At 45.6% G+C, this 25,743-nt stretch overlaps 1 protein-coding gene across 1 annotated transcript in view; it reads left to right on the forward strand.

Annotated features, from left to right (window-relative positions):
- Nucleotides 1–25,743, forward strand: part of HOMER2 (homer scaffold protein 2) — an 81,350-nt gene that overhangs the window by 39,863 nt on the left and 15,744 nt on the right. The window contains 2 exon segments of the mRNA XM_032469428.1: nt 3,984–4,140; nt 16,215–16,346. Of these exon segments, the coding sequence (XP_032325319.1) occupies nt 3,984–4,140; nt 16,215–16,346 (289 nt within the window).

Consider the following 25,743-nt stretch of genomic DNA (forward strand, 5'->3'; position numbering starts at 1 on the left):
GCAGTAAATTTTCTGTGAAGGTCAATATGTTAGTTACCTATCACTGGGTAATAAAGTGCCACCAACATAGTGGCTTAAAACAAAACACATTTCTGTAGGTCAAGAGCCTGGGAATGGCTTAGCTGTGGCCTCTGCTTCAAGGTCTCTGAGAAGGTGTCGTCAAGGTGCCAGCCAAGACTGGGGTCGTATCTGAAGGCTTGAGTGCGGAAAGATAAGATTCTCAGTGGTCGTTGGCAGAATTTCAGTTCTTCAGGCTTGTTGTGCTAAGGGCTTCCATTCCTCTCTTGCTGGAGGCCACCCTCAATTCCTGCAGGGTGGTCCTCCCTGAGACGGCAACCTGCTTCATCAAAGCCAGCAAGAGAGAGTCTGCGAGCAAGAAAGAAGTCACAGTTCCCTGTAATCTGTTTGCACATGTGACATCTTGTCACCTTCACCATATTCTGTTGGTTAAAAGCAAGTCGCAGGTCCCACCCATGCTTACAGGGAGGGGATCACACAGGGGCGTGAAGACCATGGTGGAGATCACTGGGAGTCCCATCAGAAACTGTTACTTTTAGAAAGAGAGTGTAATGGTTAAGAGGGAGGTTATCTGTGTCACTTAAAACTAACTTCAAGTCTCAGATCTGCCCCTTACTCACTGTGTAACCCAAGGTAGGTCCTTGGCCTCTCTGAGGTCCATTTCCCACTGTGGGCACCCTCCCCATAGAATCATTGTGATCCTAAATGAGAGCTCACATGTAAAACCTGGTAGGTGGCAAATAATCAGTAAATATTAGCTGGCTAGTAACTAAATATTAGCTCAATATTAACTGGCTTTTCTTTCCATCCTGTCTTTCTTTTTTGCCTTTTCTTTAAATACCATTAGATTTTTTAATGTTAGAAGAATAAAATAGAACTCCCTGGTGGCCTCAGACTTGGTTATTTGTGTGGAAATCCCAGTACTGTGGGTAGTTTCCTGGGCACACAGCTGCTGGCAGGCTGGCCCTGTCTAGCCCAGAGCCCCAGGCCTGAGGAATGCAGGAGTTAGACCTCCTCCCATGGTGCCGACCTCAGAATGGGGTTGCAGGACACGCAGCTCCCTTCCCGGGTCTCAGTGCCTCTCTCCACAAGGAGCAGCCACTTCCCCTGCAGAGGCCTGACCACGGTGGCCAGGGCTGCAGCCACTGAGGGTGTGGCCAGCTGAGCCCACGGCACTGTCCCAACATCCTTGCATTTCTGGTTGGGGTCCCAAGGGCAACCTGCAGTGACATTGGTCCATCCCCAGAGTTAAGCAGACAGATTTGGAGATGGGACCCTTCTTGTCTGCGTACTCGCCTGGACCCGAGACATGCCAAGCAGATGACTCATGGTGGCTTTTCCTTGTCCCTGGTTGGAAAGCTCTACCACCTTCTCTTGTCTCCCAGTCCTCACCTCTGTCTCTCTCCACTTTGCTTTCCTCACATTCTCACTCCTGTAGGTCTCAGGGACACACATTGCTTTCTGAAGGTCACTGCTTGGCCACCATAGGCTGCCCTGTGCCCTGACCAGAGCACCTCTGCCTCCCCAGACCCCTTCCCCCATCCTTTGCACCCAGAGATCCGATCCTTGGTCCCTCTGTTGTCCCCTTCAAGCTGTGGGATGTCCTGGAGTCATTTCTGTGTCATCCCAGAGGAGCAATGCTGGCTGTAGGGGGTCACTTCTATGTTTTTCTAGATCATCTGGTAATGTCTAATGGGAATCTCTCTCCAGCTTCTTTGAGGATAAAAATCACCTGTAGCTCTTGTTAAAAACAGAGCTACTCAGACCCCTTCCCTGGATAGCCAGGTTCCTGCAGTGGTAACCCGGCTGGAGCCAAGAAACTTGTATTTTTCCTAAGTGCTCCAGCTCATTCCTATCAGAGGTTTAGGGAACACTGGTCTAAGGGTGCAAAACCCAGACCCAGTCCCCCTTCCTCAGTGTGGAGGACACAAGGGAAGACCGAAAGCCTGGCCCCTTCCCCTGGGAGGCTCTTCTCCTGCCTGATCGTGGGCCCCAGCCCCGCTTGTTAGTGCTCTGTCTGGGGAGACAGAGATTTTAGCATAAATCAGGTTTTTTTAAATTGAGCTATAATTGGCATATAACATTATATTAGTTTCAGGTGTGCAGGATTTGATATTTATATACACTGCATAACTTGACTTTTTAGAAAACCTTTTCTGTATTACTGCCCTTTCAGTCGCTCCCTCCTCTTCCAAATGCAGAACTCCGTGTGAGCAGGTGTTTTCCTTTATGATGCTGTACTTGGATGGTTAGCAAAACGGGAAGCCTGGGCTGCAGTAGCACAGCTGGGGGTGCAGATGTCAGGCTTCCCCGTGTGGACTTGACGAGGCGGGCGCACGCACGCTCCCCCACTGGCTGGTCCTTCTGGACCACAGATGCGGGGAAATTACAGTGAGAATATTCCTTTTGTTTCTGCAGCTGTCACCCTGCAGCTGGGTGTCAGTTTAGGACTGAGTGGGTGGGTGAACTTCCCTCACTGGTGAGGGAAGACAGACGTCCTAGTGACCCACATCCCAGAGACACTTTCCCTGCTCCTGGGACCACCTAGAAGGGAAGACTCAGGGGGGCTGGGAATGCTGGGCTCTGTCCATTCTTCTGGAAAGCTGGACTCTAGAGACAGCTGCACTTAGGTAGCATGAAGAGCATGCCCTTGGCTTTTATTCATTCAGGGGAATAGTCGTGAAAAAGTTTTTGCATTTCTCTACAACCACAATGGACGGTTCATGCTGGTGTTCATGGTGTTATTCAGTATCCCTTGCGTGAGGCTCAAATGCATAGTAAATTGCTTTTCTAGGAAAAAGTTCTCTGCTAGGAAAACAGCTTTCTTTCCAATAATGAGCCTTCTATAGTCAGGATGGGTTCAGAGGCAGCTTGCCTGAAACCACTCCATCCAGAGACCAGAATATTTAAAATTCACTTTTCCCTTTTGATTTTATTTTTGTATCCACTTGGGTGTCCTATTCTTTTATGTCATCTCTTTGACATTGTGAGGATTAAAAAAATAATTTTTCTAATTTTGATTTAATTTTTATCTCTAATAAGTGCTTATCCAATCTATAGCATTTTATGAATGATAGGATTATTTTTACATACTGGTGGCTTTTTCCCCCTTATTTTGTCTTATTCAGAACACTTAAAAGGATTTTCAAGCCAGTTTGCCTGAAGACTTTCTTCAAAAATAATTATATTTTGTAATGAGCCTGTGATTCATTTTGTATTACTTTGTGAAATAGATACCCTGAAATATGAAATGCAGTGAAATCAATTACCACTTTTATCCATCTGCCTTATTTCTTAATGCTTATTGTCAAGATCTAATTAATTCCCCACTCAACAGAAAGAAACGTTGATACTATGTTAATTTGGTTAATGATCACATTAGGAATTTACAGACATGTAGAGTGAAAAAGCCACAACAATCCAGAGGCACGAATAGCAAAAGAGATAGATCTGATAAATTTTACATAAAACCCAAAGGTTTATAAAGTTGGAAACATAAAACTTTAAGGTTTGGTCAATTAATGAATGTATTATTCATAAAATGCTGCAAATTTGAGAAGTATTTAATAGAAATATAATGTGAAGTCACAATGGTTTGCAGAATCCTAAAATTATTACAGAATTCCCCCAAATAAATTTGTTGCAAAATCCTAAAAATGCCAACGGGATGTCAGAAAAAGAACAGGACACTTGACCTGATGCAGAAACACTGCACGAGGAGCTGCCTTTTAAGCCAATTGTTCCTTAGGTCAGTTGCCCCACAGCCTCAGGTTGTTGGGTTTCAGTAACAACTCCGACTCCACTGGTGTCTCTTTTTTCTCCTCACTTCTTGTTTCTTGTTCTAATTTTTCTCATGCATATGTATGTTTCCCCATAAACGATTAAGATCTTAGGTGGCTTAGAAATCATAAATTATACATAACGTCATGTTCCATCAACTCACGTGCCCATCTCTCCACTTGCAGAGAACAGCCCATCTTCACCACCCGCGCGCACGTCTTCCAGATCGACCCGAACACCAAGAAGAACTGGGTGCCTGCGAGCAAGCAGGCGGTCACGGTTTCCTACTTCTACGATGTCACGAGGAACAGCTATCGGATCATCAGTGTGGATGGAGCCAAGGTACCATCCCGCCGCCCAACTTTAACATTCCCAGTCACTTATTTTTCATCAAAAGCAACATGATACATGTGAAAAGTGGAGGGACAGGGAGGGTATAGCTCAGTGATAGAGCAAGAGCCTAGCTTGCACAAAGTCCTGGGTTCAGTCCCCCGTACCTCCATCAAAATAAATAAATACCTTATTACCTCCCCCAAAAACAAACAAAAAAACCCAATAAAACAAAAAGTGGAAAGTGAAGGGAAAAGGCTGCACCCCAAATCCTACCACCTTTTAACAGAGATGTTATTGTCATCATGTCTTTATAATCACAGATCCCACTTTTTTTACTTTTTTCATTTAAAATTATGGCAATTGAAAAAAAAAAAGATTTCCCTGTTACCACATTGTCTTCATAACTAGCATTGTAATGCTATTTTAATAATTCCTCTAAGGGCCTATAATGTTCTCAGTCTCCTCCCTTATGGTTAGACACTGATACGGCTTCCAGTTTTTTTACTATTATAGATAATGAGCATCTTCACGAAACAAAAACCCTCACTCATTCATCATATCTATTCCTTTCTTTTGGCTGTTTCCTTAGGATAGATTCCTGGAAGTAATGTTATAGGTCAGAATGTTAACGCTTTATGGCTCTTGATGTATGTTGCCAAATGGCTTTCCAAAGAGTTCTTTCTTCCAGCATGGATGAGAATGCCAGTTTACTGCCCCCTTGCCAGCACTAGGTATTGTAGCACATCTGGTTTTGGTGCTATGAGGCATGGGAGTTTCTTAAAATAATTTTTCACCTGGTGCTTTTATCATTCTGCTGTCTTCCTCTATACTTTTGCCACATTGTTATGGGTGTGGAATAAAAAAGGGATCTCAATAGACATATCACCCAGTTCACAAAAGGAAACGAAGTAGACTTGATGCTTTGTAATTTCTTTTCTGTCTTTAATCTGGATTTATCCTGATGGACATGGATTATCCTCTGTCACCTGAAATTCAGTGTATCTGAAGCAGAATTCCCCTAATAGCCCTCTAAATCACCTCTCCATTTTCATTTCCCAGTCATTTGTTGCTAAAAAAAATAGAGAGAGAGAAAGAAAGAAGGAAAACAAAAGCACAGAATTATTCCCTTTTTAGTTGGTCAAATGAATCTGCCTTTGAAGTGTCTCATGTTTATATCTCATACCTTGTTTCAAAGCCATAACTCTTGTCCTGGTACAGTCTTGCTTGGATGGTTGCAGTAGCCTCTGACTGGCCGCCTCCTCTCCCGCCCTGCAGTCCGTCCTGACCTCTGCCTCTTGGCCAGCGTTCGTAGGCTGTGGGGGCTGGGGACGTGGGTGGGGGCTGGGGAGCACAGCGGGGTCTGGCTGTAGGCTGCTCCCTTCATGACCCCGCCCACCACACAGCAGAAGGCAACAGAAGCTTCCACTGAAGATCCCCCAGGGAAGGCGTGAGAGCTGTAGTGCCTCCTGATCTCCTGATGAGGCTCCTGTTTTAAGGCAAAATTCTCCTTTTAGTAAGGGCCTCCTCTGTACTCCCAGCACCGTGGGGGCTGCAGATAAAGGAGCTTGGCCCCATGATCCTCTTTCTCTTCCTTCCAGTTGCCACAACCCTTCCTGCTACTCAGGAGGGGAGCCCAGAAGTCCTCATTTTGTGGGCTGGGGTCAAGGAGAGGCCATGACCTGCCGAGTTCACGCTGCCGGTGGGGCTTGCCGGGCTGGTGCCTGCACCCAGCTCCTCGGACCCCAGCTCCCGACCCTCCGGGCTGGAGCAGGCTTCCCCCACGAGCAGGAAGACGAGGGAGGGCAGGGATCTGGTGAGGCACCTTGTGTTTGAGGACTGAATATCTAAAAGGGGCCTTTGTTGTGTCTTCTCCTTCTGGGAGATGTGGTGATACCGCGGTTGTGTCCCCACTTTCCTCCTCCGTGCTTTTGGTCTGGAATCTCCTCAGCTCTGACCAGCGTGTTCTCCTAGGGGTGGTAAACCCAGCTGACGTGCTTTCTTTTATCTACAGAGTCTGTCAGTTCACCTGCCATCCTTGAGATGGGTTTGCTCTTCTGTCGGTTGAGTTATCCAAGGATCTAGGTGGCTTAAATACAGATAAAGTGATTTTCTTAGAAAAAGTGCTTTAGTCCTATTAGCTGGGCTTTTAGTGATTTGTCAGTGTGTCAGCCACTGCATCAGGACGGCTCTGCAGTTCCTGAAGGCTGAGGCAGTGTGGGGTCTGAGCCAAATGAGCTGGCTCTAACAAATCAGATGGTGTGGGCGGGCGGGCCAGCCCCTAGCTGCAGGACAGGGCTCGTTCCGGCTCAGTGAGAGGGATCCGCCAAGTTATGGAGTCACTTAAAAAGTGGGAATTGGGAGCCCAGCCTGTGGGGCACCACTGGGGTCCAGAGACAGAGCCCAAGGGTCTCAGGCCACCCTTCCTGTGGTACCGGGCCACCTGGGGTCGCCTGGGGTTCCGAGAGCTCACCCAGAGCTTCCTGCCTTGCCCCTGGGGCACCGCAACTGTGACAGGGCTTTGTTCTGCAAAAGCGAGTGTCTTGTGAGGGAACAGAGGGCCCAGGGGAGTGGGAAGGTAGGGACAAGCCTTTGTTGTTTAGTTTCTGTGACTGGCACTTGGGGCCCAGGGTGGAGGGCACGTCTCCTGCCCTGAGAACGAGAGCACAGAACGCCATGGTCCCCGTTCCCCCTCAGCCCTGCTGACCTTTCCTCCAGCTGATGAGCAACAGCGTGCAAAACCAATAACCCAGGTCCAGGTCAGACCCTGCGCCTCCCGCTGCTCCACAGGTCAGGTGGGTCAGGGAGAAGGACCCCAGGATGGTGATGCCCCAGCATTGTGGCAGCTATTGCCGCTGCCTGGTCCTCTGCAGTTTCTTCCTCCCGACCTGTGACTGAGCTCCTAATTTTCCCATCCCCAGCTCCTGCCCTGCCTGAATAATCCAGATAGATCTCCCTCCTCTCTAGGGACTGGAATCGGGTGCACTGTGCTGAGCTGATGCCAGTCCCTTCCTGTCACAGGGCTCTGGCCTCATGCCCCCACTCCACCCTACCCCTGGCATCCCCATCATTGTGTCCCAGTACACTGGGACAGCCCTACTTTGTTTTAGGCCTTTGATCCCAAATGTTATCTGAACTAAGATGACAGATGATCTGATGCCTTTAGCCTTTGGGGCTGTCTTGGCCAATAGGCTGCCCCTCTGAACTTGGGCAGGCCCAGAGCCCCGGGTCCTGCCTTTCTCTCTCTTGGCCTGGCCACATTGAGTCCATGACCTTGAGCTTCTGCTTGGTGCTTCTGGGCCAGCCGTCCCTCCCTAGGCAGGAGGCTGTTGCAGTCTGGGAGGGCAAGCCTGCTTCAACCCTCCCTAATGAAGGAGGTGATGTGCTTCAGTAACAAGTTGCTGGGGTGGAAGAGACTTGGAGGTCGTTGTGAGCAAAGGGCCCATCGCAGGCAGCCCGCGGAGCGCGGGCTCCCCGTGAAGGGAGGCACAGCAAACTCCTCTCCCCTGCCCAAGCGGCTGACATGCGCTCCTTGGGAGGGACGCAGGGAAGGCCTCTTTCCCCTAAAAGCCATTGGTGCTGCTCATCATAGGAAAAGTCTCTGCTCAGATTTTTTCTTCTTTCTTCCTGAAACACTAAGGTGTTTCCTTTGTCTCGGGGGAAGTATTTCACTTGTCAGGTCCAGCTGCCGCTAAAGACATAAGTGGGTGGGAATCCTGTGGTGCCTCACCCCAGCATTGCCCAGGGGTCTGTGCACTCACTTCTGTGCCACCAGGAAACTGTACTCTCTGGGGACCGGGCTTGGCTCGACTTTGGATTCCCAGCACCAAGCTAGAGTGGGCAACACCACAGACATGGGTGGGTTAGTGAGTGGGTGATGAGTCAAGCTGCAGTAGATGTGCCATGTCCACCGAAGGACAGTGGGCCAGGGTAGTGTCCCCGACAAGAAGGAACCAGGACCAAAACCTCAGAATGTCACCCAGGCTCAGTCCCGTGCGTGGACAGATGGGAGCCACATGAGGGCGCCTCCCACCTTCCAGCTTCCCGGAGCACTGATGGGAGCCGTCCCATCACCGACAGCCACCCCAACAGACATATGATTGATGGTGAGGTTTTTGGGTAGATCAGCCAACTCCATTAGAAGGGAACTCCGTTTCCAGAGCATTTGTTAACTGAGCCATCGCAGCACTCAATTTCATTGTGCTGTCGGCAGTCTTTACAGGCTGAGTTAATCATTGCCATCCTTGGGAGAAATTGCCTGCGCCTGTAGACAAGACATGCCTGGAGCAGGTGTTTCTCCCGTGTGCTCTGGAAGGCTCTCCTGCCCTTGGTTCTCAGTTATTTATAGGCTCACAGAAACCTGTATTGGAAGAGATCTTGGAGGTCATCGTTTCCACAGATATTTAGTACCTGCTATGTACTGCCTGATCGCCATGGTTCAGAGGCTAAAAGCCTCTGAAACCCTGACTTGTTGGGTATTTTCTTCTGAGAATGTGAACTTGCTCTCAAAAACACAGTCAGGGTCCCCTCCTCCACCCACCGTTATCATTTCCTCTTTTGGATAAATACAGAGCACCTTCTGTTAAGGGAGAGAGCGTATGGAAGGTTCTCTGCACACAGTAGGATTTCAATGAATGTCAGTATCTTTTCTTCCCTGACTGTGGTATTAAAACCAGAATAAAAGCATCTATTACTACCTACTCTGGAAGCAGGCAACATGTGTTTTAATTGCTGTAACTCATTCCCAACTTCTTGTGGGAAACTTCCAAGTTAACTTCCCTGGATTTGGGAAAACTTGCCTTGGAGAGGAATCCAGGGGACCTGTCTCCCATTTTGCAACAAGCAGCCTTCTCTGAAGACCAGAACTAGACTAGAGACTAGAGAGCTTAGCTTTCTGCTTCTTCCAAGTACCTCTCGATTATGTGTGTTTTATGCATTTTCCGAAAACTTGGTTCCAGGGATCTGCAGGAACTGGGTCTTTTTTCTCTCGAGTCTCTTTTTTTCTCAGTGAAAGTTTCAGAGAGAATTCACAAAAAAGAGGAAGAGGCATAGGGACGGGAGCCCGAATTAAAGCTTGTGCTTTAAATTGGCCTCTCCCCACTTTGGACTTCACTTCTAAGGGCACCCCCCCAACCCAGCAACTGGCCTTCCCCAGTCCCAGGGAGGCACCAGTTCTGGTCCTGCTGAGTCTGCTGCAGTTACACCCACATGTGCCCTTTTCATCCACACCCAGGGCCTCATTCTTCCTTGTTCCCTCCTGACTGTCCCGACCACCCCCTGCACTCCTTCACTTCTTTGCTGACTCTTCCTTGGTGCTGCCTAGAGTCACCTTCTACCCAGGCTCTGCTCTTGAACTTCTGTCCCCCTCCCCTCCTGCTGGGTGACATCCTCCATCCTGTGACCCCAGAGTCTGCTGAGCCCCCATCTCCCCTGAGGCCAGAACCCACAGGTCTGGCCACTTCCTCTGCCCCCAACACAGTTTTCCAGTGTCTTCAGGCACAGGGCACCACCTTCTCTTTCCACAAGCTTCTGCTCACCTTGCAAATTAGTCTCCCTGACAGCTTTGTTAGTTTTGTGTGCTTTATTTTTAGTTATGTATCTGTGCCATTTAATGTCTGATAATAAAGCCAACACTCATGTACCCGACACCCGGTTGAGGAAGTCCGTCCTCTACTAGTCCTTCAGAAGTCCCTTCTCGGCCTCTGCCCTAATGTATGCACCTGCCAATCCACCCCACAAAATGTTACCACTCTCTTAAAATTTGTATTATGCGTTCCCTTACTTTTCTTTATATTTTTGCCACCTGTGTATATAATCCCTAAACCAGAGGTTGGCAGACTTTCTCTAAATGGCCTGATAGTAATTTTTTTTAAAATGAATCATAGTTTCTTTCAGGGCTTTTCAACTTTTCTCCTGTAGTAAGGAAACAGCTATAAGCCAGTTTATAAGTGGATGGGTGTGGCTGTGTACCAATAAAACTTTATTTATAGAAACAGGCTGGATTTGGCCTGGGAGCTGTAGTTTGTTGACCTTTGCCCTAAGTATATTATTTACTTATACCTATTTTTTATTTTTCAAAATTTTGGGGATGTCATTAGGTCTATTTATTTATTTATTATTAGTTTTTATTTTTTAATGGAGATGCTGGGGATTTAATCCAGGACCTTGTGCATGCTAAGCACACGCTCTACCACTTGAGCTATACCTTCCCCCTATTTTTGATTTTTATATAAATAGAATTATACTGGAGGCCCATATTGGATGTCTTCTTTTGTGACTTTTTTTGTTTGCTTAACATTATGTTTTTGTCATCATCCATGCTGATACCTGTAGCTTTGGCTAATTTTCACAGCTGGATAGTATTTCATTATATGAGTATCCCACAGTTTATCCGTTCGCCTGGTGGTGGACATTTATTTTTGTAAACACTGCTACCATGAACATTTCTGTACATTTCTCCCAGTGTATGTATGCAAAGGTTCCTCTCAGGTATATACTTGGGAGTGGGTTGCTGGGTGGTAGGGGATGTGCATTTTAAACTTTATCGCAGAAAGCCACGTTGGTTTTCAGAGTGATTTTGCCCATCTCTGAGAGCTCCCATCACCCCTCATTCCCACCCTTGGTATCATCAGACGTATTTTGCATTTGGTGAGTATACAGTGGTTAATGGTAATGTAGTTTCCACATTACTAGTGAAATTGAGCTGGTAACTTATGTCCATCAGACTCAACCTACCTTGTTCGCTCCAGTCTCACAAGAAAGGGGTCCATTCGCCGGCCCAGAACTAAGCCTCCCTCAGATCCCATCTCCTACTGCCAGAACGTCCCTCCTGCTCTCACAGCTGCACTGGACACTCACCGTAGCAGACCCAGAGTAGACAAAAGTTCTTCTCATATGTGTCTACTTTCTTTCACTCCTTCATGCATGCCTGAGGAGGGCAAAAGTCAGAAATGAGTCAGAGCCTCAAAGAGAAACAGAGACATTGAGGTGGATTCCAGGGGCAAGAGCAATTAACCGGAAGTGATCTGGGGACCCAAGAGGAACATACACAGAAGGAATGCATCCTTAGAAGCTTCAGTCTGCCCAGCGTCTCAGGAGAGGACTTGGTCTTGGTGGGCTGAGCCGAGTGTAGCACAGGATGGAGTTCCCTTGTTAGTGGGAAAGGAAGGAAGAAGGTTCTAGGATTGACCATTTTTTTGATGGCTAGATTGCCCTAGCTGTCAGTCTTGCTTTTTGAGAAGGTCAGTGCACTGACTTTCCTGGGAGAATAGCCAGTCAATTGCCTCACAAATTGTAGAGATGGGTTGACTGTTAGGACCTTGAGATTGTTCAGACCAGCTACCTCTGGTGAGTCGTGGCAGTGTAAAGGGTACTGGGGGAGTAAATGATGGCTTTTCTTCCTCTTTCTTCTTTCTCCTCCCCCCTGGATCTTGGAAGTTCCAGAAGTCCCAGAGCCTTTGGTGAGTCATTAGGAGACAGCCAGAACGTGGCAAGGTCTGCAGAGAACCAGCCCGAGGGACTGCAGGAGCAGCACAGTGAAGGGAGCAGGCTTTCCTTTTTCTCCCTCCTGGCTGACCTCCAGCTCGTGGGATCCTGTAGGTTGTGTTTGGTAAATGCCTAGACACCTTGATGCCAGTGACAGAGTGAGAGGTGTGGTGCTGAACCAGGATCAAAGCAGTCCCCCAGCAGAGCGGGCATGTCAGCAGGGGATGAAGAGACAAAGGCGCTCCCACTGCAAAGTTTTGATGAAGAGGTCCCTCAAGACTGGGAGTTCGTGTTCCAGGAGTGAATAGACCTTTTGTCTACTCTGGGTATGGGGTGATGAGCACCTAGTGCATTAGTATGAGTAGGAGGGACATCCTGGGGGTAGGGGGGAGGAGATGGGACCTAGGGGACTGAAGGAGGCTTAGTTCTGGGCAGGTGAATGGACCCTTCTCTTGTAAGACTGGAGAAAATGAAGTAGGGTGGGTTTGGTGGACTAAATTATAGGCTGGGTGTTCTGACCCACCTCTCTACCTCCACCCCCAGCCCCCATCAACACACACGGGATACAGGAGGGGAGGAAAGAGCTGGACGGTAGGTGAGAGGTCTGGAATCACTGCTTAGAGTGAGCCCTGGGTGATCGGAGGACTTGGGGAGTGTCTGCAGCTAATCTTAGCTACCTATTTGAAGTTATAACTAATAAGCTACATTGGCATGTTGAAGTTCAATTTTGCTTCTTGATATAAACGGCAACCTTATGAGAGGTTGCATACTTCCCATAAACATTATAGGAAAGTGTCACTTGAGACACATAGTAAGTTGCATCTCCATAATTCAACACTTCAGCTTCTGAGTAAAATACATAGATTCCAGCAGGCCAGTGTTCCTTCTGCTGGCAACTAGAAAAAGTTGGATAAACACAACCTGAAGGCATCAGGGAACTGTAGAAATGTTGGGGACTAGAGGGACTGAAATTCCAGAGAGCTGAGGACCACTCAGAGGTGACAGTCAGCCGCTCTTTTCTCTATTGGGAGCATTTGCCAGTCCTGGGTGTCTGGGTGGAGATTGGGGCTTGGCCAGGTATGGAGATGATGCTGGGAGAAAGAGACACTAACGAAACATTTGGCGGTGCATAGGGCTAGAGGGACAAAGTGGACACTTGAGGGGCTTTAAACCCATGGCTGGTTTTCCCCACAGGACATTTGCTGAATTCCGAGTCTGTGCCAGTATAAAGGGTTAAACTGGACATGTCTGAAAGGCAGAGTAAAATTGCTTAGAAAGCGAACACCTGCCAAGGGGTCTGAGACGAGAACAGTAAAGACAGGAAAGCCCCAGAGGGAGAGGGGAATTGACGCTGGGTATCTCCATACCCTACTCAGGAGCAGCAAGATGCTGAAAAACCAGGCTTGGTCCCTGGGAAAGACTACACCTGGGGAACAGAGAAGCAGAAGAGATTTTGGAACTTGAGTGACAGAATTGGAGACCTGAGTGGCCCCAAAGACATGGCTAGCTTCTCCCTTAAGGTTTGCCACATTTTGAAGATGCATAGATTTGGAAGGCTATGGAATGAAGCTGAAAACCTGTGACAGACAGGAGTGAATCTCCTGCCATCTTTCAGGGAAGAGGAGATAAAGACCTGCCAGGCTCTCAGGTGAAAGCTTTAGGAGGCCTGCCCTAAACACAGGGGTGAACCAGAGGCAGACTGAGCCTTACCAGAACTGACGCTGAGTCCCTGAGGGAGCTAGGGATTCCCTGTCTGCTCTGCTTGCCTAGCAGAGGAAAGGGAAGATTCTCTCTGGTAGGTTGTTACATTATGTGGAGCCCTAATAGTCCTTTTATACCTATTTTCTACTGTACAATAAAAAAAAATTACTACATGCCTAGAATCAAGAGGGCAAAACTAGATAACAGAAATAGATTCAAAAATAATCCAGATGTTAGAGTTAGCATCAAGGATTTTTAAATAACTATGATTAATAAATTCAAGGAAATATAGGGAAAAGTGGACAAAATAGACGAAAAGAAGGAAAATAGTTCTAGAAGCTTAGAATTTTTTTAAAAGAATCAAATGGATATTCTAGAACTGAAAAATGACAAAGTCTGAAATTTAAAACCCAATGGATGGGTTTAACAGCTGCTCAAATATATCAACAGCCAAGATAAGTGAACTGGACAACAGATCAATAGAAATGATGATCAAGTTGAAATGGAGAGAATCAAGAATCAGGGGGTGACATTGTTAAGAGTGTAAAACCATGTTGGACACAACTCAGAAGACCTAGTGTATGTGTAGTTGGAGTCGCAGAAGGAGAGGGAGAATGGAGCGGGGGCAACATGCATAGAGAGGACAGTTGAGAATTTTCTAGAAACTGATGAATTTTCCAAAATCGATGAGTCCACAGATTTAAGAAGTTGAATGAGCCCCCAAGGAGCGTAAATACAGATTTAGTTAATCATTGCTTTGTATACATACATTATATTCTTTTTAACCAGTTGCTAGTCTTAGGACCTTGAACAAGTCATTGGACTTTGTTGCACCTCAGTTTCCCCATCTGTAAAAATGGGGATGAGATGAAAGACTGTGAAAAACTGTCTTAGGAACTGTTAAGTTCTCAGGAGATACCAGGGGCGGGGAGCAGCATCACTATTATTATTCCAATTTGACTGACCCTGGGACATTCTGTTTGAGACTAGCTTCAGAGGTCTGTCATCCTCTGTCTTCTGTCTTTCAAGGGGACCTCAGGGAGGGGGTGTGGAGGCTGACCTAGAGGCAGAGGTCTGTTGTGAAGGAGCGGAAATATTTAGAATAAATCAAGTTTCTGGACGGGTCTGGTCATTGCTTTGCCGTCCAAGGAGCCTGGTGATGGAGAAGTGATCAGGGTTGACTTTCTGGGATCCCGTGATCTGCTCTGATCCAGCTCCCAGCCATGTGCCTTCCCTTGGCCTGCTTTCATTCCACGATGTTGGTCCTGCCTGGAGCTGAGCCAGAACCCAGCTAGCCTTTGAAGTCCAGGAAACATTCCCTTATCCTTGCCCTTGATTTAGATCTATGTTTTCCATACCTCACTCCTCTGCCCCCATTCCTTGATAGTGTCCAGTGAAAGCAAGCAGAGCTTTTGACGAACTGCTGCATCCAGTTGTCTGGAAAGCATGCGATAAAGTGTCTTAACTCACATGGACTTGGTGTTAGAGCAGAGCCAGCACAGGAAGGAAAGGCAGCCCGGAGTGCAGTGAAGACGGCAGCACTTCTCAGCGGGGAGAAGAACAGGAGTCGTCAAGTGTGGAAGGAGAAGCACATAGAGAAATTCAGAATACAGGGTTTTGAGTCCAACAACCTGGGTTTTGTCTGTATACTCTGTGACTGGCCAGCTCAGTTTCTCCTGCGAGGTGAAGTGGGTGGTCATACGTCCTGGGTTTGTTGTGAGGTTTAAGTGAGCTGATATGAGGAGCTTTTTCATCTTTAGTAGTTTAGTATTTAGCACTGAGGCTTCCAAGGATTTCTGCCCAGGGAGCCTATTATTGATACTTTATAACACTTATCAATTGTGCAGTGATTATTTATTTACATATCTCTACCCTCTTCCTGACTACTGCAACTTGAAGACCCGGAATCTTCACTCCTTCATCTTTGTAGCTTTGGGTTGGCAGAATGTCAGGCTTGTAGCAAACATTCAGTAAATGTTTATTGAAGGCATGAGGGCACCATGTGCTGGACACCATCCTTTTACCCCTCCAGATATGTTCTCTACTCTTCTTTACCCTGCTCTGGTCCCTGAGAGGCTGACCTGCCGACGACATCCGTGGGCTCGTGGGGCCTCTGGCTCTGGTTGGGTTTAGCCAGTGGCAGGAGACCAGAGAGACAGAGGTGAGGGCATTTGTTCTGCCGGCTCCCCCTCCTGTGAGCTCACCAGGTGCTGGCATGCCCCTCAGCAGAAGGTCACTCCTCTTGTTCAGGCAGCCTGGACTCCACGACTCTCTCATTCCACGTCCCATAACCTTTCATCCTTTAAAGTCAAGGAATGGTGACAGCATCTTGCCCCAGGTCCCTGCACTGTCCCTTACAATTTCCCTACACCCAGCCCACACTCGTGGAATTGGTCTGTTTGTAAATTAACCCTCCATAAATTATCCCAGTTGGAGTGTACCTTTTCTTTCCCGTGGGGAAGCAGCAAGCACCAGTGGCTCATGGAGATGCCAGATGGTTTGAGCTGGATTCTGGGGCTCCAGGCGCTTCAGAAGGTATATAGTGTAGTTGTTCAGAAGGTGTGTGACATGGCCAGCCGTTCAGGGCGACTGGATGCGTGACAGCTTTGGGAAAATAAATAGCAGCTTTGGAAATTATTCTCTACTTTCTCTCACTGATAACTTGTGAGGCCTTATTTTAGGCTGACTGTCTGTTTTTAAGTCTCTGAAATTGCCCCTTATCATGATGGTGTGTATGACTCAGCGTGGGATGAGCCGGAAGGGGAGGAGCTCGGGGGCAGACATAACAGTGGGGACACAGGCTTTATGTGCCAGCTTTGCCAACAGAGGACTTTTTAAGGAGTTACTTTGGTGTCTGATTCAGTGTTTAAATGTCTGCCCTCTGGGCTGTCTTGCTACAGGTGATCATAAACAGCACAATCACACCCAACATGACTTTCACCAAAACGTCGCAGAAGTTCGGGCAGTGGGCCGACAGCAGAGCCAACACGGTGTTTGGTCTGGGGTTTTCCTCAGAGCAGCAGCTGACGAAGGTAACGTGGTCTTCCCCCGGTGAGTGCTGGGTCCGATGCGCTCCTTCCTCAGTGCTTGTCTGTTAAGGGATCACGTGCTGCCGCTGGTGAGAGATTTCTCTCTGGTCTTCAATTTCTCCGCTTCTGGCACCGCCAGGCTACCAAAACTGATGACCTTTTAGAAACGCCAGGTTCTTTGAAAATGGAGACGTTTGGAGAAGGAAAACATAGCAAGCAGTGCTGCATCAGTGCCTGAGCATGCAGCCTCAGGACGTAGCTTTGCCAGTCCTTCCTTCCCCACGTGTCTACCCCACTCCCTGCACCCATGGTGTCTCTGACAGCCATCGTTGGTGACTCTCTGGTTGGAGCCCTCAGAGAGGGGGAGTAAGGTGATGCTTAGTATGAATTCTAAAAGGTTACTGCTCCCAGTTGCCAACATGTGTGTAGGCAGGGGCCAGGGGGGCTGCTCCCCACAACACCAAGCCATTCTCAGACCCCATCTGGGTGTCCTGCAGTGCAATTCAGTTCTGACTCTGTCTACCTGGAGATAACATCAGATCCCACAGGCTAAGGGCTCAGTCCTATAAGATTCCTCCCACTTCAGAAGGCACTTGTAAGCCTGGGTTGTCACCTTTGCTTCTGACCGACTGGCTATAGATCAGACATTCCAGTGACTCCCACCCCTCCTCATAAAGTTCAGTTAATTTGCCAGAGCTGTTTACAGAACTCAGATCTTACTTACTAGATCACCAGTTTATTATAAAAAGGTTTAACTCGGGAACAGCCAGGTGGAAGAGATGTACAGGGCAAAGGTATGGGGACACCAGACAAGGAGATGTTCCCAGTTCTGCCACGGGGAGGATTTCCCCTTTCCATCCTCCTCCAGACAACAAGAGGAGCATAAGCAGAATCCTGACACTGTGAGAGGGAGGCTGCAAACCGTACACTGTTGACAGGGTGTCCAGGTTTCTGGGGTGGATAAGGCTGATGGAGGCCAGCCCTTGGAAGGCCTTATATGTCATGCCAGACTTTCTGGACTTTATCCTGTGGCCTATGAAGGATTTGAAGCCAAGATGGAAAATGATCAGATTTGCATTTGAGGTAGATTTTTTTTCTGGCATCAAGACAGATTAGCTTGTTTTAGTCCAGATCAGAGATGATGAATTGGAGAGAGTTAAGAAATATTGAGGAGCTAAATTGGCAGAACTTGGGGAGCGGGTGTGGGAGACAAAGAAGCGAGTATGATGGTTTGTGGAAAGAATAATTAACTGGAACCTCTGTCTGAAGTGGCTGGTGGGGACCACATGGTGGGGAGGAGACGGGTGGGGGGAGCAATGCCTCCCCTGCTGAGTGTCTCATATCCAGACCGAAAGACTGGAAGCCTCAGACGGCTGGGGAAGGGCAGGATTGGGGGGCTTCTGTCAGAAATGGGGTCCTGGCGGGGTCCGCCTCAGTTCATCTGCTCCTGATCCCACCCAGGGCCCAGGATGGTTTGAGGTGATCACTCTCAGCTTCCTGGAACAATGTCTTCAATCTTTGGAGGACTCAAGGAGGCTAGAAAGGAGAAAGGGGAACATTTCAATGTAAAGAATTGAAAGAAGGGAGAACTCAAAGCAAAAATGGGGACAAGTTATTAAAGTTCCATTCTTTGTGCCTCCAAGAACTGGGGAGACCTTGAGCTGCACCTGCTTCCAAGCGTGGCCACTTCTAATTTTTCCTGAATGGAGGAAAATGTCCTATCATTAAGGAGGAGTGCCCTGTCTTCTGAGCCACTCAGTCCCCTCCTGGGGCACTGGAGTCCTGCTCTGTGACTGTGACCTGCCATTGTCACAGAGACTTATCAAATAAGCCCTCAGATGTCTCCTTTGTTCAGAATGTTTCAAATGAACGTCTCCCCTTCTCTTTGAAGAGAACGATTAACCACACACGGACAAATTACCCTGAAGTGAGGCTGGCAGTCTCGACAAGTGGCAATTAGCTAGCAAAGAGGAACTTGCGCCTAACGGGTTCCCAGGGCGTGTTGCTGAAGGGACAGCTGTGGCTAAATATTCCTGAGTTCACAGAGCAGCCACCCACAGACCTGAAAAGGGAATTGGTAATCAAACACTATGAGTCGGCTAGAAAAAGGAACACCAGTGTAGATATTTTCACATAAGAACACTTTATACACACTTCTCTTTCCACCCCCTAGAAGGAAAATAGATACCTTGGTCTTTACTGCTTCCATTGTAAGGACCACTTCACACTAGAAATCCAGAAAGTGTTACAGGGACGCTTTCTGCTCTTTACATAGGCTTTCCAAAAATAGCAGAAGCTGTGTATTCCCAGAGGTAAGCTGGGGCTCTGTCCACCCATCCGAGAGGACATAATACCTCAGCCCACTGAAGAGTGTTGAAAGGGGACTTGCATGTTCTGACAAAAGGAGGAACTTCGGAAAAGAGACAAAAGAAAGGAGAACGAAGTGTAAGAATGAACCAGTTGTTAAAGTTTAGATGGTTTCTGGCATCTGACCTTGAGAAGTTTGGCTCCATCTCTTTCATCGCAGACAGAAGGAAATACATTCTGCCATGAAGGGGAGTGATCCCGGGATGGGATCGTTTAGGCCCTGCCCCGTATGTGGCATTTGGTTTCGACCCATTTCAGTTATTTCGTCTCTAGTGCAAAGTTGAATCCTTACGTTCACTTCATTAACTCACTGTAGTTGTAAGAACATTGCCCTGTGTCCTACCTTTCTGATTTAAGGGCCATTTTTTTTTAATGGGAAATATTAATCATTCTTTTGATGTGTTTTAGTTAGAATGCCTTTGGCCTCAGGTAACAACTAATCATAGTACTTATACTTTTTGTACAAAAAAGAAGTCCTGTGGCTGGCTATTGCCAGCATTGGTACAGTGGCTTCATGATATTGGGTGTAGGACTCTGCATGTTTTGTATGTTTCTTTGATTGTCTTTTCCCTCATGGTGATAAGATGGCTTCTCAAGCTCTATCCATCACATCTGCATTCATGGCAAGAGGGAGGAGGCAGAAGAGTGATACCTTCGATATAGCGTCCTTATAAATTCACTTGGCAGACTTCTTTTTGGGTTTCCATTGTCAATCTTGGGTCCCTAGGCCACCCTCCCACACCCACCCTCCGAGAAAAAAAGGGCAAGGAAGTGGGTTGCCATGATCAGCTTAGATCAGTTCTCATTCTCTACCCCCTAGGGAATTTCCTGCTCTAGGCAGATTTAAGATTTTGTTAAGCTAAGGAGAAGAAGAAATGGATTTTAGATAAGCAGATAGGTAGTATCTGTCACAGGGTCTTCAGTAGCCAAGGCCCAAAAAAGCCACAAATAAAATAAAACAATAGTCATTCATTTTCTATCATGATATGATGAAGATGCGGATGATTTTGATTTTGATTAAAATTGTTACCACACGGTTAAAACTGCAGAAAATGATCCTAATAAGTAAAGACATGAGAATTTGGCATATATTTGGAAATCTTTGTGGTTTGAATATCCTTTGATCTGTGGGTTTTATTTATAGGAATCTATTCTGAGGAAATAATTACAACTGAGTACAGAGAATTAGCTACAAGAACTTTCCTTGCCACATCATTTATGACAGCATAAACAAAAAGACAAAGACACCAGCCTAAATGTCTAGCAGTAGGAAATTAGTTAAATAAACTACAGTGTATCCTTCAGTGTAATACTGTGCAGTAATTCAGATGATGTAATAGAAGATCATATAATTGCTTGGAAGTATTGTCATATTGTTAATATCAAAAGTAGCTATAAAAAGAGATGTACAATATCATTCTATTTTTAAAAAGAAACGTGTAGTGGATGCATATATGCAGATAGAAAAAAAATCAAAAGTTTATGTGGTTAGTGCTTATCTGTCTCTGGATGATGGAACCATAGGTTTAAAAAATGTTTTTCCTAAACAATACTTACTAAATGTACAAGCATATGTGCTTTTTTATGATAAGGGGGGAAATATTAGAAAGCTTAAGACTTGGAGAGAGGGGACTTTTCACCAGACAACTGTCATCTGGCACCTCAGTGCTTTTCTCCAAACAGGTGGAGGCTGTGGGGGGAAACGTTCTCCCATCCTTCTCCCAGGGATCCCTGGGTTGCTTCCAGTTTCTCATTATTGTCGCTTATGCTACGATTAATGTCTTTATATGGAAAGCCTTCCCCCCATATTCTAAATTATTTTTGTAGAATGCTTTCCCACAAGTGATATCACTAGGTCAGTGGGTATGAACATTTTTTTTCACTCGTGATACGTAGTTCCAAATTGCTTCTCAGTGGGGCTGTCCCAATACCCAAGGCTACCAGGAATACCTTGCCAGCACCGGGGGGATTATAATTGTATTTAGCGTTTGCTAATTCAGCAGGCAAAGAATGGTACCTCAGTACTTAGATCTGCATTTCCAGCAAGCCTGAACGGTCTTTTCTATAAGTTGCTTACTTATTGTATTTTTTATTTGTGAATTTTGCCATGTATCTATTGGCGTTTTCATATGTTCCTTTTTAGTTTGTACAAACTCTTTCTATACTGAAGATAATGGCCCTTTTCTGTTGTACTAGCCTAGCTGTAGATATTTCCCCCAGGCTGTTGTTTCCCTTCTGATTTAGTTTTTTTTTTCTTTTTATATTCAAAAGCTTTAAATTGTTAGGCAGTCAAATCTGTCACTTATGTGATTTTCTTTTATTTCTTCCAAGTTTAGAAAATTACCCTCTCACCCCTCAAGCAGAACTGATGAATGTTCAATTCTTTTTGCATACAGATTAAAAAAAAATACTTACCCCTTTAACTCATCAGTATTTATCATGCGACTGGTTTGTGGTAAGGATTTAAATTCATTTCCCCTCAGTTTACTAAAATTATCTCAATCATTATATTTTGAATAATCTTTGCTATTAATTTATGATTCCTCCTGTGTCATAGCGAATTTGTATGTAAATGTTAGGGCCTGTTTCCATCATGCACTAACTGATACTACCTCTTTTTAAAATTTATTTAAAAAAATTGAAGTATAGTTGATTTACAGTGTTTCAGGTATATAGCATAGGAGTTCAGTTTTATATATATTATATATATATTCTTTTTCAGTTTCTTTTCCGTTATAGGTTATTTCAAGATACTGAATATAGTTGCCCTGGACTATACAGTAGGTCCTTATTGTTTATCTATTTTGTATATAGTAGTGTGAATACTACCTCTTTTTAAATGATTATTTATTTACTTAAAATTTATCTGACAGGGCTTATCCTATTTCATTACATTAAAAAAATTTTTTAATGTATTTATTGTTTTTGGGGGGGAGGTAATTAGGTTTATTTATTTCTATTAATTTGTTTTTTAATAGAGGTATTGGGGATTGAACCCAGGAATTCATGCATGCTAAGCATGCACTCTACCACTGAGCTATGCCTTCCCCACTACTTCATTACATTTTAGGCTTATTTTTGGAAAAAGTTTTTTTTGATTTTCACCCACTTGAATGTAAAACAAAATCCTTTACAGACTCAGAATTCCTCTGAGGACAGGAACCAAGTCTTTCTTTGGTATTTCAGTGTACCCAGCACAATCCCTAGCACATAGAGGTAACTAGCTCATTTTTTTTTTTTTTTTTTTGAAGAGTGAATTCACCCTTTTGTGGCGCTCTTTTACTAAAGTCCGTGGTTTTAAGACTTCGCTGACATCTTACTTGAGAAACAAGCCAAATCCAGCTCTTGGTTGAATCCCTGTTGTACACCCAGCAAAGCCCCATCTCTCATCCTCCAGTGACTCTTGGAGGTTGTATTATTACCCACATTTTATAGCTGAACAAACCAAGGTTCAGAGCAATTCATTTGCCTTCATTTGAAAGGCTGATCCTTATCAGAGTTGGGCACCTTAGCTAAGGCAGCAGTTAAGCAGGTAAATCGTAGGGCACGGTAGTGTCCAGCACTGGCGTCAGATGGCCTGTGGTCAGTCCCAGTGTGACCTCGGCCAGTTACAAAATCCATCTGTGCCCCGTATTTGTGTCCTGACAGTAGTAACAGCACCTAGGGTAGCTGTGAGTGAATAGCGAGACTCTGTACTTTCTAAACCACTTGTCTTATCTCATCCCTAGGAGTCAAGAATACATGTCCCTTTTTCCCCTTTTTTGAGGTGTTCAAAGCTGTGATTGTTCACATGCATACCTTGGAGATATTATGGATTTGGTTCCAGACCACCACAATAAAGCACATATTGTAGTAAAGCAAGTCACACAAACTTTTTGGCTTCCTGGTGCACATAAAAGTTATGTTTACCCTCTACTGTAGTCTACTAAGTGTGCAATAGTAGCATTGTATCTAGAAAAAGCAATGTATATACCTTAATTAAAAAACACTTCATGGTTAAGAATTGCTCACCATCATCTGAGCCTTCAGCGAGTTGTAAAAGTGGCATCAAAGACCACTGATCGCCATATCAAATATAATAATAATGGAAAAGTTTGAAATATGGCGAGAATTACCAAAATGTGACACAGAGACATGAAGTGAGCAAATGCTTTTGGAAAAGTGGCACCAACAGACTTGCTCAATGCAGGGTTGCAGCCAGCCTCCAATTTGTCAAAAACACAGCATCTGTGAAACGTGATAAAATGAGGTATGCCTGTGTAATAGCACTGTCACCTTGAAGTCCTGGAAGGATGTGAGTCTTGACATATGTGTGACAGCTGTGCATTGTCTCTCTTTTGTAACTGAGAAGGACAGTTAAATGACGAAGCTGAGGAGAGCTGTAAAATCAGAGCCTGTCACCCAGACCCCTCTCTCCACATCTAATATTCTGTTCCTCATTCCTTATCTTTGCCTTAAAGGTTCCTATGGCCTGTTTTGAAGTTAGAGCTTTTATAAATAATTTTCTTTTAAAGAGGAAGTGAGCACAGTTCTATTTTACATTTTAAGGTAAGGACTTCTCTTTGCAAATGGAAAACCCAGTCAGTAAATATTTAGCAACTGCTCTGGGCAAGACCCTTGGCATTCCTGTTGGCATAAGGAAGTAATTGGATGGGGAGGAGGGTATAGCTCAAGTGATAGAGCTGCATGCTTAGCATGCATGAGGTCCTGGGTTTAATCCCCATCTCTCCATTAAAAAATTAGTAATTAAATAAATGAGCCTAATTACCTACCCCCTCCGAAAATAAAATAAACTTTAAAAAATAATAAAATTTTAAAAAAGTAATTGGTTGGGTAGATGATCATGTGGAAATCAGAACTTGGCCCAAGTTCCGGTTTACGATTTACTAATCATGTGACCGTGGGCAAATTTTAACCTAAGACTCCATTTTCTTATCTGGAAACTATAAATAAGAGTTCCTGTCTTGCAGAGAGTGGTGAAGAGCAAACGAGAGAATGTGTATTAAGAAGCCATCACACTCCTTAACATGTAGATGTGGCTGTGCTGAGGGTCTAGGGGAAGAGGGTGGTAAGTTTCCCCGCACTCAAGGCAAACCTGGCGGATGCCTCAAGGAGCCACCATGAGGGGTGTCAGGGACAAAGAGAGAAGGGCCCATTGGAACTGAAGGTTTGTGCTCTGGGCTAAGAGTCTCCAAGAGTTGAGCTAAGGTTTTCCCCATTTGGGGACATTTAGGGTCAGGTAGGAGGAGAAAGACAGAATGGAGGCCCCAAGCTCTGTCCAGGAGTGACTTGTTCTGTCAAAGCCTGGCAGGGCTTTGCTTAGTGACGTGTTGGCCCCTGTCTCCTGCTACCCAGCTCTGGGCCTCTGTCTGATACTTGCACAGTGCACATGCCCCAGCCCCTGGCTCGGTACACAGCCCAGTTCACGGTGAAAAAGTGCTTGTTCGCTGAAGGAGTGAGTGGGGCTCAGACCATGTTTGTTGACTGAGTAAGCATGACCCTGGCCCATGATGTTTCCAATCTAGTTTATAAGCAACTTTGAGTAGGACCCATGGGAGAAAGAAACCCTGACAGGGGCAAGAAGGATCTGTAAAAAAACAGTGCATTTGGTTTGGAAGCCTGGTAAAGATTGGGATGCCTGTGGGGAAGGAGCTGGCCCCTCCCTTCCTGAGCACAGCAGTGGCAGACTTCCTTAGCAGAGGTGTCTGTTGAAAACCTCATGTACTATTGTTTTCTTCAAATGAGATTTGACTTTTAATTGATACCGGGCACAAAGCTGTTTAAGATAATACCTTTTAAGAGTTGCATCTTTTAATGTCTTGTTTTGTTTGTTTTTTAATTGAAGTATAGTTGATTTACAGCATTGTGTTCGTTTCAGGTGTACAGCAAATGTCTTAATAAGGTCAATAGGCCTTTATGGTGCCTGCATAGAATCTCTTCTGGGGTAGTGTTCATATTTCAAGTGATGCTCTACCTCGCTCCTAAGTTTATCCAATCAGGGGTGCTTAGGAAGCAGAATGATGAGGCAGAATGTTCCCAGGTACTTACCAACAGTCCTTCCTAGGTACTTAAGTTCGGCCTGTACTTTGACGTGATTTTTTTTTTTTCAAATGGGTGGAGGTGTGCAAATCTGGTACCCAGAGCTCATTCATTCATGGGACAAACTTATTTGTGCCTGCTTTCTGCTGGGTGTCAGGAGGAGGGTGCAGAGAGGAAAAGCACAGACCCTGCCATCAAGGAGTTCATGACATCTTGTTTTTATTCACGGGGCCCCTGCAAAGGAAAGGGGATGCTTTGTCCATCCCTGCTGGACCTCACACCTTTTAGACAACAGGTAATGTGATTTTTCTCTGACAGCTCTGGTTTGGTTAAACGAAACCCTGTAGCTGTGGCTTTATTTACAGGCCTGCAGGAGCAACACCAGCCAGAGCACTGCAAGGCTGACCTTTTCTGCTTCTGCTGGAGTGCTTGGTTCACCAGCAGCTGTCACCCTGCAGGGTTTCCCAAAGCAGATGACTCCTGTTGGCTTTGTGAACCTCTCAGAGGGTGGCCTAGGCTCAGAAATTGACTTCTCAGCAAAAGCCACAGAATTGTCAGTAGCCTTGCCACTTGCTAGCTTTCCTTGTTTCTCAGCAACCATGTTTGGCTTTCTCTTGCCGTGTGATGTCAGCTACCACAGAATGTTCTCTGTTCAAACGATGTATTTGCTAATTAAAATCAGCTGCCTTGTCAGTGACTATAAAGCAAGTGATTGATATGATTACCCTGGGATTTTAAGAATTTTTTAATTAAGAAAATATTAAAACATTTTTTAAAGCAGAGAGAGCAACAGTATAACAAATACCCATGCACACATCACGTAGATTTAATAGCGAACACTTTGCGGCATTTATTCATCGGTTTTATTATTGTTGAAGTGCCTTAAAGTAAATTGTGAACATCAAAACATTTCACGTCTAAATACTTCGGTATTTATGCCCAAATAATGACATTCTCCAGTATAACCACAATATTGTCAGCACTTCTAACAAAA

The sequence above is a fragment of the Camelus ferus genome, chromosome 27, assembly GCF_009834535.1.
Source record: "Camelus ferus isolate YT-003-E chromosome 27, BCGSAC_Cfer_1.0, whole genome shotgun sequence".
In the NCBI taxonomy this organism is placed as follows: domain Eukaryota; kingdom Metazoa; phylum Chordata; class Mammalia; order Artiodactyla; family Camelidae; genus Camelus; species Camelus ferus.